General features: G+C 47.6%; 1 protein-coding gene across 1 annotated transcript; it reads right to left on the bottom strand.

The window, feature by feature from the left end:
- Positions 1–8874: 8874 nt before the first annotated feature.
- FOS (Fos proto-oncogene, AP-1 transcription factor subunit) lies at positions 8875–12283 on the bottom strand. Its single transcript, XM_005561816.4, has 4 exons — positions 11988–12283; positions 10982–11233; positions 10439–10546; positions 8875–10321 (listed from the first exon to the last, which is right to left on the bottom strand). Exons 1-4 carry the CDS (start codon positions 12126–12128, stop codon positions 9680–9682), a joined length of 1143 nt encoding a protein of 380 aa, XP_005561873.2. The 5' UTR covers positions 12129–12283; the 3' UTR covers positions 8875–9679.
- Between the last annotated feature and the right edge of the window lie 6955 nt (positions 12284–19238).

Raw genomic sequence — 19238 nt, 5'->3', positions numbered from 1 at the left:
ACACTTCTGTGGCTCTGTACACACTGCTCAGGCCTCCTATCTTAAAAAGGTTCCATGAGAGGATTGCAAGGAGTGTCAACTGCAGAGCCTGCCACAGTGTTGCTACCAGAACATCGAGCATCTAAGAATGATGTGGTGTATGCACGTTAGGGCATTTTCGTAGCAGTCTCCTGATGTCACCAGAGTTTTGAAGATGGAAAGGCAGCTTAGAGATTTTCGAATCCCACCCCTGATCTGGCATAGGAAACTGTCTCAGAGGGGCTGAAGTCTCACCCCAGGTCACATAAGCACATCTTTAAGGGCAAATGTTCACTTTCTAGCAATGCAGTTAAGCACTTTGGGCTTTAGAGTCACAAAGAGCTGGATTCAAATCTCGGATCTGCTGCTTACCAGTTGTGTGACCTTGGTCAGCTTATTTAACCTTTCCTAAATTGTTTTCCTTATCTGTAAAATGACGACACTCATCATATCTGCCTCATGGGATTGTTGTATGGACTAAATGAGAGTGTTTATTAAACAAAATAATTATTGTATGCCCATTATGTGCCAGTTGCTAGAGGTACAATGATTAGCAAATCAGTCATTGATTTAGCATGGCCTGTAAAGTGCATAGCACAACCTGGCAGAGAACAAGCACATGTGAAATACTGGGTATTATCAATATTTTCCTTAGGGCTCCAGGTTCTATCCCAACCATTTGCCTCCAGACAAGCTCTATAAGCTCATATCATAGAACCTCTGTTGTGGTTCCAACTGCCCACATCTCCCCCTGGATACTCCCCAGGCATTGTAAACTCAACATGTCCAACATAGAACTTACCCTGTTACCCCCCAAACCTGCTCCTCTTCCTATAGTCACAAAGCCATTGGTAGAACCACAAGCCTCCCGTGTTTCAAGCCTGGTAAACCTGACAGTGAGCTTGGGTTCCTCCCTCTCCCTCACCTCTACCACCCACTCAATCACCAGGTCCTGACCCCCTAATTACCTCTCATTCCCTCTCCATTCCCACCACCACTGCCTTGGTTCAGCCTACACATAACTGAGCTAAGTAAGCACCAGGCTTTTCATGATCTGGCCACAATGATCTCTTCTTGGCCGATCTTCAGCTCCATATATTTGATGCTGCAATATTGATATAAGTGAAATTAAATGCATTTACGTGATATTCTGTAATTTACATCTCCACCTCGTCATCTCCCCCTCACTGTCCCCTCACACACTTTGTAGTCGAGCAAAACCAAATTCGGTGTTTTATGAGTCTGTGCCCTTGCAGTGCTAATCCTTGGCCTAGAAGCTCTCTGCCACTTGCTCATCTAGCAAACTCCATACACCTTCGAAGCCTAGCTGAGAGATCACCTTCCTCAGAGACTCCCCAAGAGAGAGTTTGTCACTACCTCTTCCATGCAACTCCTAAACCTGGTGTTAATTTCCATTGTTACAGTGTATTATAAGGTTTGTGTTTACCCGTCTTGTCCCTTACTTGAGCTCTTTGAGGATAGGATTGTCTCTTCCTCACGCTGAATTCAATACCTGATACATAGCAGACACCCAGAAAATTTTTAATTAAATGAAATGAAGCCCATATTTGTTCCCCTGACCCCCATCTCCCTAAACTATAAAGATAATAAAAACAGTTAACTCTTATTATTATTATTTTTTTTTTTCTGAGATGGAGTTTTGCTCTTGTCACCCAGGCTGGAGTGCAGTGGCAGCATCTCAGCTCACTGCAACCTCTACCTCCAGGGTTCAAGTGACTCTCCTGCCTCAGCCTCCTGAGTAGCTAGGATTACAGGTCCCACCACCGCGCCCGGCTAATTTTTGTATTTTTGGTAGAGATGGAGTTTAACCATGTTGGCCGGGCCAGTCTCGAACTCCTGACCTCGGGTGATCCACCCACCTCCGCCTCCCAAAGTGCTGGGATTATAGGCGTGAGTCACCTTACCTAGCCAAAAACAGCTAACCCTTCTATCATACTTCTGTGTGCCCAGAATAATATTCAGTCTATACATACCAACTTATTTAATGTTCACAACCCCAAGAAGTGGATACGATTATTATCCCCATCTTACAGGAGGGGAAACTAAGGAGCAGAGAGGTTAAATAACTTGCCCAAGGTCTAGGAGTGAGGATTCAGGGTTAAGTCTACGCTTTGGACCACTGTGCTAAATTAGATCCAATTCTTGCCTGGGTGCGGTGGCTCACACCTGTAATCCCAGCACTTTGGGAGCCCGAGGTGGGCGGATCATTTGAGGTCATAAGTTCGAGACCAGCCTGGGAAATATGGTAAAACCCCATCTCTACTAAAATTACAAAAATTAGCCAGGTGATGGCATGCGCCTGTAATCCCAGCTACTCGGGAGGCTGAGACAGGAGAACCACTTGAATCCAGGAGGCAGAGGTTGCAGTGAGCAGAGATTGTGCCACTGCACTCCAGCATGGGTGACAAAATGAGACACTGTCTTAATACATGCATACATACATACATACATACATACATTGGATCCAATTCCCCAAATTTAGATCAATGTATTCTATTGTTTTGATAAATTTAGCTGTGATGTCACCTAATAACAAAAAGCCTAAAAACAAATCATTGCTTCCATAAATCTGACCAAAAATTGTTCCCCAAAGTAAGCATGGCAGCAACTGGAACCTGGGTCATTTACTCTTAGGACTAAGGTGTTGCCTTTTGCTCAGTCTAGACCCTTTAATAGCGGCCCCTTCATATGGGCCTGCTTCAAACATAACCAACAATTAAATCCCTGTGTGTTCTCAGACCTCCCAGTCACCTGATTGTACCAAACCCAGTCACCATGAGCTGAAAGGGAAAAGGGCTTATTAAGAAGAGCTTGCTGTGCTCCGTGGCTCACGCCTGTAATCCCAGCACTTTGGGAGGCTGAGGCAGGTGGATCACCTGAGGTCAGCAGTTCGAGACCAGCCTGGCCAACATGGTGAAACCCTGTCTCTACAAAAATACAAAAATTAGCCAGGCGTGATAGCAGTTGCCTGGAATCCCAGATACTCTGGCGGCTGAGACAGGAGTGAGGCAGGAGAGTCGCTTGAACCCAGGAGGCAGAGGTTGCAGTGAGCCACCCTGCACAACAGAGTGAGACTCCATCTCAAACAAAAAAAGAAAAGGGAGAGCTGATGGCCATAAGGCCAGGCAGGCTCCAGAGCCCTTACTGCTCTGTGTCCTCTTAAGCAACTGAACAATGCTTGGGCAAAGGAAAGGCTGCTTAGTTTAGTCCAAAAATGAATGTGTGGAACCATGAAAATAAATTATGTTGCAACGGAACTGGTTTATGTTTCTGTTGCTTTCTCCTGCATGCAAAGGAAATGGAGATCTATCCAACCATTCCCCTTCAGAGGCTCTGCACTGATTCCTCAGGATTCAGTGTACCCTATTTCTACCTGCTTCTCCTCAGGTCTGGATGTATTCTTGGCAAATGATAATTATGATAATGATGTTGATATTGATAATGATAATGATAGTAGCTAACCCTTGTTCTTCTATTTTAATGCAGACTAAATTATAGGTTTTACCATTTAGCACACTGATTGCTAAGAACCAGTGAACTCAAATGGATTTTTGTGATAGTCTGAAAGTTTTATATCAGTAAGAGTGAAAAACATAATTTTATTTGTTTCTTTGAAAATGATTATATCTAGATTTGTATATGCATTCATTCTGCATTTAATGGTGAAACAATTTCTCAACCTATAATTAGCCTAGAAGTGTCACTGACTTACAGTTTATTTGTATTTTTTGTACCCCTTAAAATTCTTTCCCAAGCTAGCTGGCTCCTCATCTTAATATTGTAGAATCCTTGAAAGCAATTTTTTAAACAAATGAGCATACTCTTCTACCCTGAAAATCTGTGAAGCATACAATTCATCTTCACTTCAAGTTCTAGCTATGTCCCTGTCGATATTTTTGCAATTTTCATCTGCATTCATTCACTCATTCATCTTCATTTATTCAACAGGCACTTGAGGGCCTAACAGACACTAGAGATACAGATGTGATCAAGACAGAAAAGGTTCCTGCTCACATGGAACTTACAGTTTAGGAATAAGAGACAGACAATTTTTTTTTCTTTTCTTTTTTTTTTTTTTTTTTTTTTGAGACAGGGTCTTGCTCTGTCACCAACCGCCACCTCCTGGGTTCAAGTGATTCTCCTGCCTCAGCCTCCCGAGTAGCTGGGATTACAGGTGCGCACCACCACCCCTGGCTAATTTTTGCATTTTTTAATACAGACAGGGTTTTGCCATGTTGGCCAGGCTGGTCTTGAACTCCTGACCTCAGGTGATCCGCCCACCTCAGCCTCCCAAAGTGCTGGGATTACAGGCATGAGCCACTGCACTCAATGAGACAGACAATTTTTTAAAAGGAAAATAACACATAAACTAGATATTGCAAGTAGGGATACAGGCTGTGAAAAAACAGAGCAGGATAACTAAATAGAGAGTCCTAGGGAGCAAGTATGTCCAGAAGTCACCCTAGATAGAATGACCAGGGAAAGCCCCTTGGAGGACATGTCCTTTGAGGAGAGTCCCAAATGACAGGATGCAGCCAGCTTGGGGAAAGAGGCCCCGGCAGATGGACTGCAAGTGCAGAGGCCTGCTGCAGGAGCACGTGTTCTATGGGCCAGGAGTGGAAGGAAGGCTCGTGAGCAGAGTGCCTGTAGGGAAGAAGGAAAAGAGATGGAGTGGGAGAGGAATTAAGAGTCAACGATTTTTTTGTTTGTTTGTTTTGGTGGAGGAGTGGTGTTTAGGGGCAGAGGTTTAATAAGCAAAAGAAAGAGAAAGGAGAATAACTTTCTCTTCAGTAGAGAGACAGAGGTCCCCGACTGAGACTTCCTAAAAGTCAACTCTTTAATATTAACAGGAAACAGCACAATTTAAAGCACTCTGCTATTCAGCATTCCAGTGAGGCACATATCTCTTTTTTTTTTTTTTTTTTTTGGTGAGGAGTTTGGTTACTCTATGTTTGGAGGAAGTCTCATACATCTACTCATACCCCATTTAGAGATTAATTTTGTTTTAGCTTTTTTTCAACTGTAAAAACATTGAAACTTTAGATTGTTACCTTGAGATAATCATCTGAGAACTTTTACTGTGTCTCAATTTTTTTTGTCCATTAATTAAAGATAGCATAATTGATTTACTTTCATTCACACATGGGAATTGCTGTTAATACAAAATTACTGTTATTAGAACAAATTGTTAAATCCTACCCTTTAATTTTGATAATTACACAAGATGCAGTGATGTGCAAAGATGATGCACAATCTACAATCCACAATTCTACAGAGATAAATATTTTTCCTCTTCCCTCTTCCCATCGAAAATTAATTTGGAGCCAGAAGCACAATGGCAGCTTTGAAGTTGAATTGGCCGAGGTCATCCAGGAAGACAGTGAAGGAATCCCAGGAGGCAAGGATGGGAATGGGGTATATTTTGCAGCCAGACATAAAAGATGTAAAATTCCCATTGCTTAATATGCTGACAGGGACCAGGAGAGGAGAAGTTAAAGAATATGTGTGGAATATATTTCTGTGTATGGAAATAGCACATAACTTATTCATCCACTGGGCAAAATATTAATTAACCTTGTACTGTGTGCCAGGCACTGAGCCAGGTCTGGGGATCCTGGTGAGCTAAACTGGACATAATCCCCATGAGGAAATGACTTCTACCTCCATCCCCTTCAATTATGTGTATATGTCTTTATCAATGTTGAATAGTGGTGCCCTCCGGTAGTTTTTTTTTTTTTGAGGTGAAGTTTCGCTCCACCCACCTTGGCCTCCCAAAGTGCTGGGATTACAGGCTTGAGCCACTGCGCCAGGCAGGTAATTGTTTTATTGAGATTAGTATGAGGCCATATCTTGTGGGTAGGAATCCGACAAAGGCTTTTTCAAAAGAAAGTTGAAGGCCAGGTGTGGTGGCTCACATCTGTGATCCCAGCACTTTGGGGACCAAGGCGGGGAGATCACTTCAGGTCGGGGGTTCCAGGCCAGCCTGGCCAACATGGTGAAACCCTGTCTACTAAAAATACAAAAATTAGCCAGGAGTGGTGGCAGGTGCCTGTAATTCCAGCTACTCAGGAGGCTGAGGCAGGAGAATCGCTTGAAGCCGGGAGGCAGAGGTTGCAGTGAGCCGAGATGGCAGCACTGCAGTCCAGCCTGTGCAACAGAGCAAGACTCTGCCTAAAAAAAAAAAAAAAATTCCCCAGAGTTAATAGTCCATGAGAGTTGTCCAATCCTGAGTGAGTTAAAGGGGATTTGGAAGGAGCCATTTAGCTGGAGAAAGGAGGTAGGAGTTTCTTTCTTCTTTGAAGCCCATGAAAGTGGTCAGCAGGAAGCTTGGTGGGGTGTCAACCCTGGGGATCTGATGGCTTCCGATTTCCTCTTTCTGGACCTTTAACGCCATCTTGATGAAGCAGCCTGGTCTCCACTGGGCTGTGTGGTAAGCTAGAGCAAGGGTCTGTGTCTGGGCCTTGGCCAGGCTGTCAAAGGGAAAGCGATGCTCACCCTCTAGAGTAAGCATGGGGTGACAGAGACCATGATTGAAGTTCCCAGGAGCAGGTCAATGTCCGAAGGTCCAGCTACCCTTCTTCATCTGGAAAATCTTCTTCCTCTTCTTTCTTTGGTTGTTATTATTGCACACCTAAGGGAGCTAGCTGGGTTCCTTTTTTTTTTTTTTTTTTTTTTTTTCTGAGATAGGATTTTGCTGTGTCACCCAGGCTGGAGTACAGTGGTGCAATCTCAGCTCACTGCAACCTCCCCCTCCTGGGCTCAAGTCATCCTCCCACCTCAGCCTCCTGAGTAGCGTAGCTGGGACAAGAGAAGCACACTGGGTTTTGCCACGTTGCCCAGGCTGGTCTCAAACTCCTGGACTCAACTGATCCTCCAGTCTCAGCCTCCCGAAATGCTGGGATTACAGGTGTGAGCCACTGCGCCTGGCCCACCAGCTGGGTTCCTTACAGGGTAGATCACCTTGTTATTTCAGACCAGGTGTTTGTTAGTTATATTAATTCTGTATTTAGTTTAGGTATATTTAAAGGCTATAAAATATTTACCCTTTGAACAGCAAACAGGGAGCGTAAGACCACTGTCATTGCAGGACTAGCAGACAGCACCCCAAGTGGTGTGTGATATAGGAGTGATCTAAAGAGCAGCAAGTTGCTTTTAAATGTCCATTTTTATGGGAGGGGCAGAGATATCATAGACAAGAACATCAACCTCAGTCCTTAACTCTAACATGTGTACATGTTGTTGTACTCTTTTATTCTCGAAAGGAAAGGAGGACTGTTGCTCTCTCCCTTATTAATAAATGCATTGTGATTTCTGGTTTCTCTAATACCATATGCCCTTCATTCAGTTTATACTAGGGGGAAGAGGGAGAGAAAAAGTTGCTCAGAAATTGAAAGAGATCTCAAACAGCACAAAAAATGGTTGATTGTAAAACTGTCATTTTGAATTAAAACTTTTAACTCGCCTGAATGTGACACCCCATAAGGCCCCAGTGATTTTCATTATCACCAAAGCATTAGAAGACTGGCGCTGAAGCTCTTCTTCCACCCAGCATGTGTGAAAATCTAGTGCATGGTGCCTGCATGATACTCGCGAGCAGGGCCAGGAGGGCAGTCTCCTTTCCTTGTGGTTTGTACGTGTGCATATGCATGTCAGTGCCCCATTACCAGAGATGTCCCGGACAAAGTTCACGTTCTTCCTTAAGACGATAAAGTTTCTAAGTTAAAGCTTGTTCAGAGTCATGTTGACTTCTTCTTGGACTATTATGTAACTTTTTGTTTACAGAACAATCAACCATTATTTGTGCTGTTTGAGATCTCTTTCAATTTCTGAGCAACTTTTTCTCTCCCTCTTCCCCCTAGTATAAACTGAATGAAGGGCATATGGTATTAGAAAAACCAGAAACCACAATGCATTTATTAATAAGAGTTAGAGCAATAGCCCTCCTTTCTTTTCGAGAATAAAAGAGTACAACAACATGTATACATGTTAGAGTTAAGGACTGAAAACTTTTTTTTTTTAGACAGAGTTTCAATCTTGTTGCCCAGGCTGGAGTGCAATGGTGCAATCTCGGTTCACTGCAACCTCTGCCTCCTGGTTCAAGTGATTCTCCTGCCTCAGCCTCTTGAGTAGCTAGGATTATAGGCATGTGCCACCACACCTGGCTAATTTTGTATTTTCAGTTTCTCCATGTTGATCAGGCTTGGTCTCGAACTCCCGACCTCAGGTGATCCTCCTGCCTTGGCCTCCCAAAGTGCCGGGATTACAGGCATGAGCCACCGCGCCTGGCCTAAAATTTTTTTTTAACCAAGTATCAAGAGGCATTTCAGCCTGCTGGATATAACGAGCAGGAAGATTCTAATGCCAATAACAGAATATCAAGAAAGTTGTTTATTCTAACCATTCTTCAATTTGCTCATCTTTGAAGTAGAATAACCCTCCACATGATTTTGTGGAATAAAAAGTTAAAATAGTTTCTACAAAGCTAGGTTCTGTTTGCTTAAAGGGTTCCTTTAAGATCAAAACATCTAAATGTAATATTAGCACAAACTAAGTATTTCCCCCTGTGAGTACCGAAACAGAAAAGATGTATTCCCACAAAAGCTGCTACACAGCAGTTTCCCCTCCCCAGAAGCAGTAAAATCTTAGCATTCCAATGGAAGGAATGTATTTGTAAAATATTCTACAATCAGCTCTATAGTTTCCCTGTCCTCTTTGATAAGGGATCAGACAGAGGGTGTGTCCCCCTCCAGCAGCTACCCTTCTTGACAAACTGGTCTCCACTAATACCTTTCAGAAACTTACAACACTTCCAGAATGAAAAGAGCACAGGGTTGGTCGCATTCAACTTAAATGCTTTTATTGACAATGTCTTGGAACAATAAGCAAACAATGCTTAAATTTTTCATTCAAATTCACTTTCCACATGTCAAAAGACCTCAAGGTAGAAAAAAATAAAATAAAAATATAAATATCTGAGAATCCATCTTAATAAATAAATTAAAAACACAATAAAACGTTTTCATGGAAAACTGTTAATGTCAGAACATTCAGACCACCTCAACAATGCATGATCAGTAACATTACAATGAACATTGATGTTGAAGAAAAACTACAGTACATGGATATAGCTATTTATTTCTATCTACCAGAAAATAAAGTCATATCTTTTCTTAGTTTAATATTGGTCATTTCTAATCAGAACACACTATTGCCAGGAACACAGTAGTTATTGTTAAAATCAGCTGCACTAGATACAATTTGAAAATATCCAGCACCAGGTTAATTCCAATAATGAACCCAATAGATTAGTTAATGCTATGAGAAGACTAAGGAGAAAGAGAAAAGAGACACAGACCCAGGCCTGGCTCAACATGCTACTAACTACCAGCTCTCTGAAGTGTCACTGGGAACAATACACACTCCATGCGTTTTGCTACATCTCCGGAAGAGGTAAGGACTTGAGTCCACACATGGATGCTTTCAAGTCCTTGAGGCCCACAGCCTGGTGTGTTTCACGCACAGATAAGGTCCTCCCTAGGTCTACAGGAACCCTCTAGGGAAGACGTGTTTCTCCTCTCTGTAATGCACCAGCTCGGGCAGTGGCACTTGTGGGTGCCGGCTGCCTCCCTTCCCTGCCCGCTCACAGGGCCAGCAGCGTGGGTGAGCTGAGCGAGTCAGAGGAGGGCTCATTGCTGCTGCTGCCCTTGCGGTGGGCAGCTGCGCAGCTGGGGAAGGAGTCAGCCTCGGGGTAGGTGAAGACGAAGGAAGACGTGTAAGCAGTGCAGCTGGGAGTACAGGTGACCACCGGAGTGCACAGGGGCTCCAGCTCTGTGGCCATGGGCCCCATCCCCAGGGAGCCACTGTGCAGGGGCTCCCAGTCTGCTGCATAGAAGGACCCAGATAGGTCCATGTCTGGTACAGAGCGGGCTGTCTCAGAGCCGCTGGGCCTGGATGATGCTGGGAACAGGAAGTCATCAAAGGGCTCAGCCTTCAGCTCCATGCTGCTGATGCTCTTGACAGGCTCCACTGAGGGCTTGGGCTCTGGGTCATTGAGGAGAGGCAGGGTGAAGGCCTCCTCAGACTCTGGGGTGGCAGCCTCTGGCAGGCCCCCAGTCAGATCAAGGGAAGCCACAGACATCTCTTCTGGAAAGCCCAGGTCATCAGGGATCTTGCAGGCAGGTCGGTGAGCTGCCAGGATGAATTCTAGTTTTTCCTTCTCCTTCAGCAGGTTGGCAATCTCGGTCTGCAAAGCAGACTTCTCATCTTCTAGTTGGTCTGTCTCCTGTATACAGAGGGAGAAAGGAAAGCATAAGAAACAGTCTTACTCAAGGGCCCTTATGCTCAATCTCCAACTTTCCCCTTAAGTTTTAAAAAGGAGCAACCCGCAGAGTCTACCTACCGCTTGGAGTGTATCAGTCAGCTCCCTCCTCCGGTTGCGGCATTTGGCTGCAGCCATCTTATTCCTTTCCCTTCGGATTCTCCTTTTCTCTTCTTCTTCTGGAGATAACTAGGATAATCACAAAAAAAAAAAGACCGACATTCAGTAAAAGTGTCTGCCATCACCTCCATTCACCCACCCCAGTAGAACTGGCTCCTGCAGCTTCCCTACTTCCTGGCATCCCACTGTGAAACCATTTCTAACCTGCAGTTGCAGACTAGGTGTGACTTGCATTTAAAATAAGATCCTCAGCAAGAGAACAAAGAAGAGCCCAGTCTAAAAGCATGCGGTAGGAAACTTAGGGAAGAAACTATGAGAGTACTTCTTAGGGTGAGACTCAGAGTCTGAGTTGGGATGGAATGGGCTTGGAGCCAGGGTTCCCAGTTAGGGATGTGCAGCCAGCCCCGTCAGGGGCTTAATCCTCTCTGCTGTGCTCCTCCACCTCCAGGGCCGCTTCCCACCCAGCCCCCACCTTCCCAGGAAGGGTAGGCTAGAGTTCCTCACCTGTTCCACCTTACCCCTCCTGCCAGTGCTCTGCGCTCGGCTTCCTGTCATGGTCTTCACAATGCCAGCCCTGGAGTAAGCCCCAGCGGAGGGAGTGGGGACTCCGAAGGGGTGAGGGGCTCTGGTCTGCGATGGGGCCACAGAGGAGACGAGGGCCGGCTGCACAAGCCACTGCAGGTCCGGACTGGTCGAGATGGCAGTGACCGTGGGAATGAAGTTGGCACTGGAGACGGCCAGGTCCGTGCAGAAGTCCTAGAACAAAACAGAAGGGGAAAGCCGACGTGAGCGAGCAGATTCCGGACACAGGTGGGGCGAGTTGCCGGTGCCGCATGCAGTAGCGAAGAGAAACGATCCTGCCACGGACGTTTCATCTTAAATGTCCCTCATCCTGGATGAAAGGTCTCCCCCTTTTCCTCCCAGGCATTCCGCAGCGCAGTGTCTGTCTCTTCCATCCTGCCGCTGCGTTCCCGTTATCCCTTCAGCATCACTCGCTTGAAAGGGGGTTTGTTATAAATATCCCTGACGTCTGCGCTGACGCAGGCGCCGCTCCGGAGTCTCCAGAATGAACTCGCTTTTTATCAATGAAACTGCCTTACACACCCGCCCGCTGCACCCTCCTCCCTCACCCCTCCTCCCTGCTCCAGGCTGCCGGGGGAGGGGGGATTGCCGCTTTCTGCCACCTCCCCAGAGAAGCCAGGCTCTAGTTAGCGAGTCTGTGCTTGGGAGACGTCTGCCCCAGCTAATGTCAGAGATCCGTCCTGGAGTGCAAACCAGACGTTGCTCAGAACGAACCTGCCTCCGGAAGGGGGAACAAATTCTTACTATGGCAAGCTTGCGTGCGCTCAGAGCCAAGTCCCGAGCCCCCGAGCCGGCACCGCTCCGGCCACTGCAGCCTCCCTCCAGGCACAAGGGAGCCCCCTACTCATCTCCTGGAGCGTCCCGCCCGGTGTCTCCTCCTCAGCGACCCCAAGCCCCCGGCCCCGCGGCGGTGGGAAGCCAGCCTTACCTGCGCGTTGACAGGCGAGCCCATGCTGGAGAAGGAATCGGCGGGTGAGTGGTAGTAGGAGAGGCTATCCCCGGCCGGGGACGCGCTGCTGCAGCGCGAGGATGACGCCTCGTAGTCTGCGTTGAAGCCCGAGAACATCATCGTGGCTGTTAGGCAAAGCCGGGCGTGGGGCCGAGGGGCGGAGACAGGTGGGCGCTGTGGAGCAGAGCTAGGTAAGAGCGCGGTCACTGCTCGTTCGCTGCGCCGCGGCCGCCGGCTCAGTCTCGGCTTCTCGGCTGCTCGCTGCAGATGCGGTTGGAGTACGAGGCGCCGCAGCCACTGCTTTTATAACAAGCGTTTTATGAATGAGTGTAAACGTCACGGGCTCAACCACGGTGGCGCCAGAGGGGTGGCGCGCGGGCCTGAGCGCCTCTGCCGCCGCGTGGCTGCCTCCCCAGCGCTCGCAGCTCCCTGCCTGTGCCTTGGCGCGTGTCCTAATCTCGTGAGCATTTCGCAGTTCCTGTCTCAGGGGTCTCGTGGGACCCCCAAGATGAGGGGCTTCGGGGATGGCTCCCCCCAGGGCTACAGGGAAAGGCCGTGGAAACCTGCTGACGCAGATGTCCTAATATGGACATCCTGTGTAAGGGGGAGGGATTGACGGGAACTGCTCGCGGGCTGCAGCCAACAACGAGGGTGCAGCGCGGGGGGAGGCGGGGGCCGCGGCCGGGGGAGGGGAGGCGGGAACGGCGCAGAATGCTAGAGAACATTCGCACCTGGTTCAATGCGGACCCTTGTTCCCGAGGTCGGGGGGGATGGGGCAGAGAGCGCCTCTTTACCCTTGTACGGAAACTGAAGACAGTTCTGAGGCTCAGGAATAGGAGAAACGGCCTCGGGTACACGGCCCCGAGGACTTAAGCCTCGGCTCCCGAAGGAATGCGTCCCTACCCCCATCCCCAATTCTAGCCCTAATTCAGTGCAAAACGAGGAAGCAGACCCTCACCCCTCTCCTCCCGGGCTCGAGCAATGCTAGCACTGTTCCTGCGTTTGGAAGCAGAAAGTGGATCCAAAATAACAGAATACGATAACCTACTTTACGATACTGGGTACTTTATTTATTTACTTATTTTTTCTTTAAGGAAGACAGCGCATTTATTTATTTATTTTTCTCGGCCATGTGTGGGAATATTAAGGAAACTGTCAAATCCCTGAGACACCAGCAGATAAACACTGTGCGACACCTACGTGCGAAGACATTTGAAGGGGGTGTCTGCCCGGTTCTGAGCTGGGCCCCGGGGGTAGGGAGTGCGGGGTGTGGTTATGTGGGCAGGGTGGTCAGTTCGGGATGACAAGGCGGGGTGTGCTTCCTGCGGGGAACTAAAATCTGAGCTGGGGGGCTGGTTCGGTCCCGCCAGGAAGCTGTGCTTACGGGAGCCCGCAGCGGGTGATTTTCCAGCGCGGACTTGGAGAGGGGAGGACAGGGGCTGGAAGGACAGTGTCCAGCAGCGCCCAGGCGGAATACCTCCACCGCTGGGACCCCAGGCGCGGCTCCACGTCCTGGAACACCGGGCTTTGGGGAGGCAAGGTGCTCCAGAGTGTGCCACGCCCCCCAGCCTCCTGCCCTGCTGCGTAGGACAGCCGGGGTCACGCTGCCCGGGCTCAGCCCCAGCGCGCCGGCCACCTCCAGGGTGCGAAGACGCATGTCCCCGCACAGCCCCGGTCTCCCCTTCCCCACTCTTCGGGCCCGGGGGTCGGGACCCGCGGTGAGCACCTGGAGAGGGGCGAGGCAGGATGAGGCGGGCGGGGGGATAGTTCGGGGCGCGCGGTGAGCCGGACCGCAGACCTGCCTCCAGCCGCCGCGCCCGGGAGCCAGGAGATCCTGCTATAGATAGTAACAGGGAAGCGGCTGTTTACAGCAACACAGCGCCGCCAGGGCCGTCTCCAGGCAACGCCGCGCGGCCGGGCGCGCCGTCGGCCTGGCGAGGCCGCCCTCCCTCCCAGCTCCCCTGGGCCGCGGCCTCCCCGGCCCGGCTGCGGCCGCTCCCGTCGCCTGACATCATCCGCCGGGTCCGGGGGCTGAGCGGCCCGCGCGGGGCTGTGCGCTAACCTCCATTCTTAGAGATCCAACCCGGCAGGAGCGGGGAGGGCAGGAGGCGGGGATTGGTGGAACTGGGCCACTTGCTATTTTTGCATTCCCTGTCACAGGCAGAGGTGAAAACAGAATTTCATCATTGTATGTCATTGGTTTATGTTGGTGGGAATTTAGGCGCTTTTCTTTCTCACTCATAAAAAGAGAGGGAAAAGGAAAAACACACATAATGCGTAAACACAGATTCCTTGGAGCTGCTCTGAATCCTAAAGCAATTCTGCGGCCTTCGGTACTTCTAATTCTATCCTTGATTACAGAAGGAAAGAGGGGGACGGGAGGGAAAGGGGTTATGAAGCCAAATACATCTCTCTTATTATTAATATTAGCTTCAGACAAAATAGGTCAAGCTTTGAATTCCTGAGTCTAGCCGTGCCTGCCATTTACAACTAGATCTCGGGCCACTTAAGAGGAAACCTGACTGGGTGCGGTGGCTCACTCCTGTAATTCCTGCACTTTGGGAGCCCAAGGTGGGTGGATCACTTGAGGCCAGGAGTTCGAGACCAGCCTAGCCATCATGGTGAAACCCTGTCTCTACTAAAAATACAGAACTTAGCCTGGTGTGGTGACGCACGCCTGTAGTCCCAGCTACTCAGGAGGCTGAGGCAGGAGAATCGCTTGAACCCGGGAGGCAGAGGTTCCAGTGAGCTGAGATTATGCCACCGCACTCCAGCCTGGACAACAGAGCAAGACTCTGTCTGAAAAAGAAAAGAAAACCTAGAATGATTTGATTTACTTCCCTTTCAGGTCTAAAGTAGTTCAGTCAATACCTGAAAGATGTATCAAGATTTTATATCCAGGATTTATCTCAAATACACTTATCCTGCCTTTGCCAATTAAAAAAAAAGAAAGGTCTTTGAGTGAGCCTGTTTCCTCCAAATAGCTTAACTGTTTCCTTTCTGGCACCATTATGACCAGAGTTGGAGACTTAATAAATCCATCCTCTGGGAAGGACAAACCATATGTCCATTTATTGTTTTATTTATTTAACAAAAGACTATTGACTGGGCTGGAGGCTGGTGCTCACTGTCATGAAGAGGGTAGACCTGTCCCGACCCTCAGAGAGATTCCAGTCTCATAGGAAGACCAACAAGTCAATAGAGCTTACAGGGCAGCAGTAAGTGGTTTGATAGAGGTAAGAAAGGGGTGCCAGGCAACACAGAAGAAGGCTTGGAAACAGGTCCCAGAGGAGGTGACTGCAATACAAAGATGGGGCTCGGATCCTCTGTTCTCTGGATAATGGAATGATAAGGATTGAGTAAGGCCAGAGCATCATCCAGGCAAAGGAAGAGCTCAACCAGAAGCTGCAGTATAGGCCAATACAATCTCAGACTCCATCTCCTGCCCCACTAACATCCGAACCTGTGATCACTCTAACATATTCTCACATCTCAATCTGCTCCTGGTATCCATTTCAGAACTGCAAAATCACATTCTAAAAAGTGGAGCTCACACAAGGTAGCCTAAAAATAAAGACAAATCAGAACAAACATGTGAAATTATTTTTGCCGTTTGCAGAGGTCAGGGTGACTTTGAGACAGGTGCTCATGTGCCTCCATGAGCACAGCGCTGCCTTCCAACAGGGCAGGGATTTCGTGTTCTGGACAAGTCTGAGCATATATAACCAAAATGTATGTAGTTCGTGATTATCTACGTGCTGAGTTCCTCCTATCTGGGGATCCAAAAGTGAAAAGGAGGGCAGAATTCCACATCTGAATGTTAACCCAAATTGAAAAAAAAAAACCTCACTTTTCCTCCACAGTGTTTCCTTATCTGATAGACTTTTCCTATTTTACACTCTCTCTGTGGCACTTGAAGGAGGAGACCTGACCCACACTTTTGAAGTCAGTGCATATTGTTTAGCCTGGTGTTGTTGCAACATTAAGTGCAAGGCTGCTGTCTATACCGCCTACGTAAATGCTGCCGCACACAACCCATCCCCAGCATGCAGAAGTAGTTGTTTATTTGGGGAAGTGTGGTCTAGTGGTGAAGGGTTGTGGTCAAAGCACGGGACCAGAAGTCAGGAAGACGCATATACCCAAATCAACTTAGACTTGTTTGGCAACTTTTCACTTTTGTCTTTTTCATATGCTGATATTCACTTAGGATCTAGCACAGGGCCCGGTGCATAGTAGGTGTTCAATAAATATCCCTTTGTCTTTTTCTTTTTGTCTTTTTTTTTTTTTTTTTTTTTTTTTGAGACAGGGTCTCACTTTGTTACCCAGGCTGGAGTGCACTGGTGTGATTATAGCTCACTGCAGCCTTGAACTCCTGGGCTCAATAGCTCACTGCAGCCTTGAACTCCTGGGCTCAATGCCCCTACCTCAGCCTTCCAAGTAGCTAGGACCACAGGCACACACCAGCAAGCCCAGCTAGTTTTTTATTTTTTGTAGAGATGGGGTCTTGCTATGTTGCCCAGGTTAGTCTCAAGCTCCCGGCCTCAAGTGATCCTCCCACCTCTGCCTCCCAAAGTGCTGAGATGACAGGTGTGAGCCACCATGTCTGGCAATAAATATCTATTGAATAGATGAATGAATGCATGTCCTCATCCAGGCAAGGTGAATGTAGATGGTTGTGCTTTTTGGGTACTTAGAAAGCAAATAGATAATGTTCTTTAAATCTTTGGAAAGGCTGAACAGGCTCTTTTATTCTGGGGTATGAATAGGCAAAAATTGGGAAAGACAAAATTACAAGATGTTTGGGCTATTTTCAGCTGATACAGCCTCTGTGTATAAAGAACACCCCAGTGGTTCATGATGAAAGATCAAACTTACCCTTGTTACTGAGCCCCATGAGAAAGACAGTTAGTGCCCATATATAAATACCACATTGTCTGCAATGACAATGACCATGTTACCACTACCCTTTAATTTATTCATTCTAAATGTCTGGACCCAACAAGAGAAAGAGGCATTCCACAATTCTTGTGGGACTCACACACACATGAGCCCAGTGAAGGGTCTTAGGAGGTCAAGGTTACTCACTCTATGGCTCAGACCGTGAGCAAAAAGATTGCTGCTATTTAGAACACTGGAGGCACAACAGTACCACACCACCCCCCACACATGCCACCACTGCAACTAATTGGTACTAGAGATTTAGCCTCTTTGAGAAAAACTGTTTTTTCATTCTGAACAACTCTTGGCTTTTTGACAGGAGAGGATGATTCAATGGGATCCCCGTCCTTCTGCTAATGTGAGCATTTAAACAAAGCTCTGTATGGTCCCTGAGACACGCTCCATCTGGAGCTGAGGAAACTGGGGAACAGTGGCAGTGCCAAAGACAGGCACACTGTAGCCCAAGCCGGCAACATCTTTTACAGCCACCAGCAGTATGGGACACTGGTTCTGTCAGTGTTGCGGAATCTTGCTTTAGAAACAAGAGCTCCCCGCCAGCAGATAAGCACAGCTTCTCCAGGCTGTCAGCTCCTCTGATGTCCTGAGCTGACCTTCTGCAGCTCTGGCGGACTTAGCTGCTGGAATTCCAAAGGAACCCCATCAACGTCACTAAACCTATAGGACAAAAACACACCCCAAGAAACCTCAACTGCAGGGCTCCCATCCAATAAGAAAAATCTCATAATCACCATGGGCAGGGCCAGGAGTGGCTAGAAGAAGCTGCCATATGACGTGATTCGAGGTGTTAAGACATATTCAGCAGAGGTCACACCATGTCATCCACGACCTTATTCTTACTCAACAAGATAAATCTTTTTTTCTTTCTCTCTCCCTGTACTGAAAAGTTGCAAGGGACAGATTTTTTTTTTTTTTTTTTTGAGACTGAGTCTCACACTATCGCCCAGGCTGGATTGCAGCAGCATGATCTTGGCTCACTGTAACCTCCGCCTCCCCGGTTCAAGCAATTCTCATGCCTCAGCCTCCCAAGTAGCTGGGATTACAGGCGCCCACCACCATGTCTGGCTAAGTTTTGTATTTTTAGTAGAGATGGGGTTTCACCATGTTGGCCAAACTGGTCTCAAACTCTTGACTTCAGGTGATCCGCCAGACTTGGCCTCCCAAAGTGCTGGGATTACAGGTGTGAGCCACCCCACTCGGCCACAAAGGACAGATCTTTAAGAGAGACTTTGGCCATTGTAATGCCAAAGAAATTCTCCTTTCCCAAATCAGGAAAATCTTAACAAATCAGGAAAATCTTATGTAGGAATTCAGTTAGGCTGCCCTCTAATCTAGAACTCATAATTTCATCCTCAGATGTGACAACTTTTTGTCTTAGTTTAGTACATGATTGTGTTCTACAAGAAAACTTGCCATTGTAACTCCCAGGTGAGGTCTGATTTCTCCACGGATGTTTTATTACTGTGGAGTACTGAGTTAGAGATCGATGGTGAAATTCCCAGAATGACTCTTCTGAAGAATTCCACCTTTAAATTCTGGCCCATCCCAGACTGTGAGGTAATCAGTTAGGACAAGGACAGATTATACACTAGCAGAGTCTACTGTCCCACCTAGGGGGGCTCTGAATTAAATCAGAACACCAAACAGAACTGTTGTCCCCCCAAACCTGTTTAGAGGTCAGTTTACAGAATGACACTTAGCTAAAAATCTATACTCCTTATGGAGATTCCCAGTCCATAGGCTTCAGCCTCCGCCTCGCCTTCCAACCTTACCTTGAACCATTTTCCCGCACTCCACTCCAGTTCCATTGACCTTTCTCTCCCTCAAATATGCCAAGCTGCCCTGCCTCTGGGCCTCTGTACCCACTCTTCCCTCTTCCTCACAGACCTTGACAAGTTGACTCTTCCTCCTGACCAACATCTGCTCAAATGTCACCTTCTCCAGGAAGCCCCTCCTGTCCTCCCCATTCAATGTTGCAACCCCCTTTGCCCTTCAGTCACTTTCTGTCATGTTACCTGGTTTTCTTTTCTATCCAGCACTTATCACTACATTACTCTGTCTATTTATGTACTGTTTCATTGCCATCTTCTACTAGTCCATAAGCTCCACAAGAGCAGGGACCTTATCCATCTTATTTAGCAGTTACCTATCCTCAGTACCACGCTTCCTGACACCAAGGCACTCAATAAATCCTTGTAGAATAAATGTATATTTTTATTTTTGTTTATTTACTTTTTTGAGACAGGGTCTCACTCTGTCACCCAGGCTGGAATG

This window comes from Macaca fascicularis, chromosome 7 (assembly GCF_037993035.2).
Source record: "Macaca fascicularis isolate 582-1 chromosome 7, T2T-MFA8v1.1".
NCBI lineage: Eukaryota > Metazoa > Chordata > Mammalia > Primates > Cercopithecidae > Macaca > Macaca fascicularis.
Note: the sequence above shows the minus strand (reverse complement) of the source record. Positions and strands in the feature narration are given on the sequence as shown.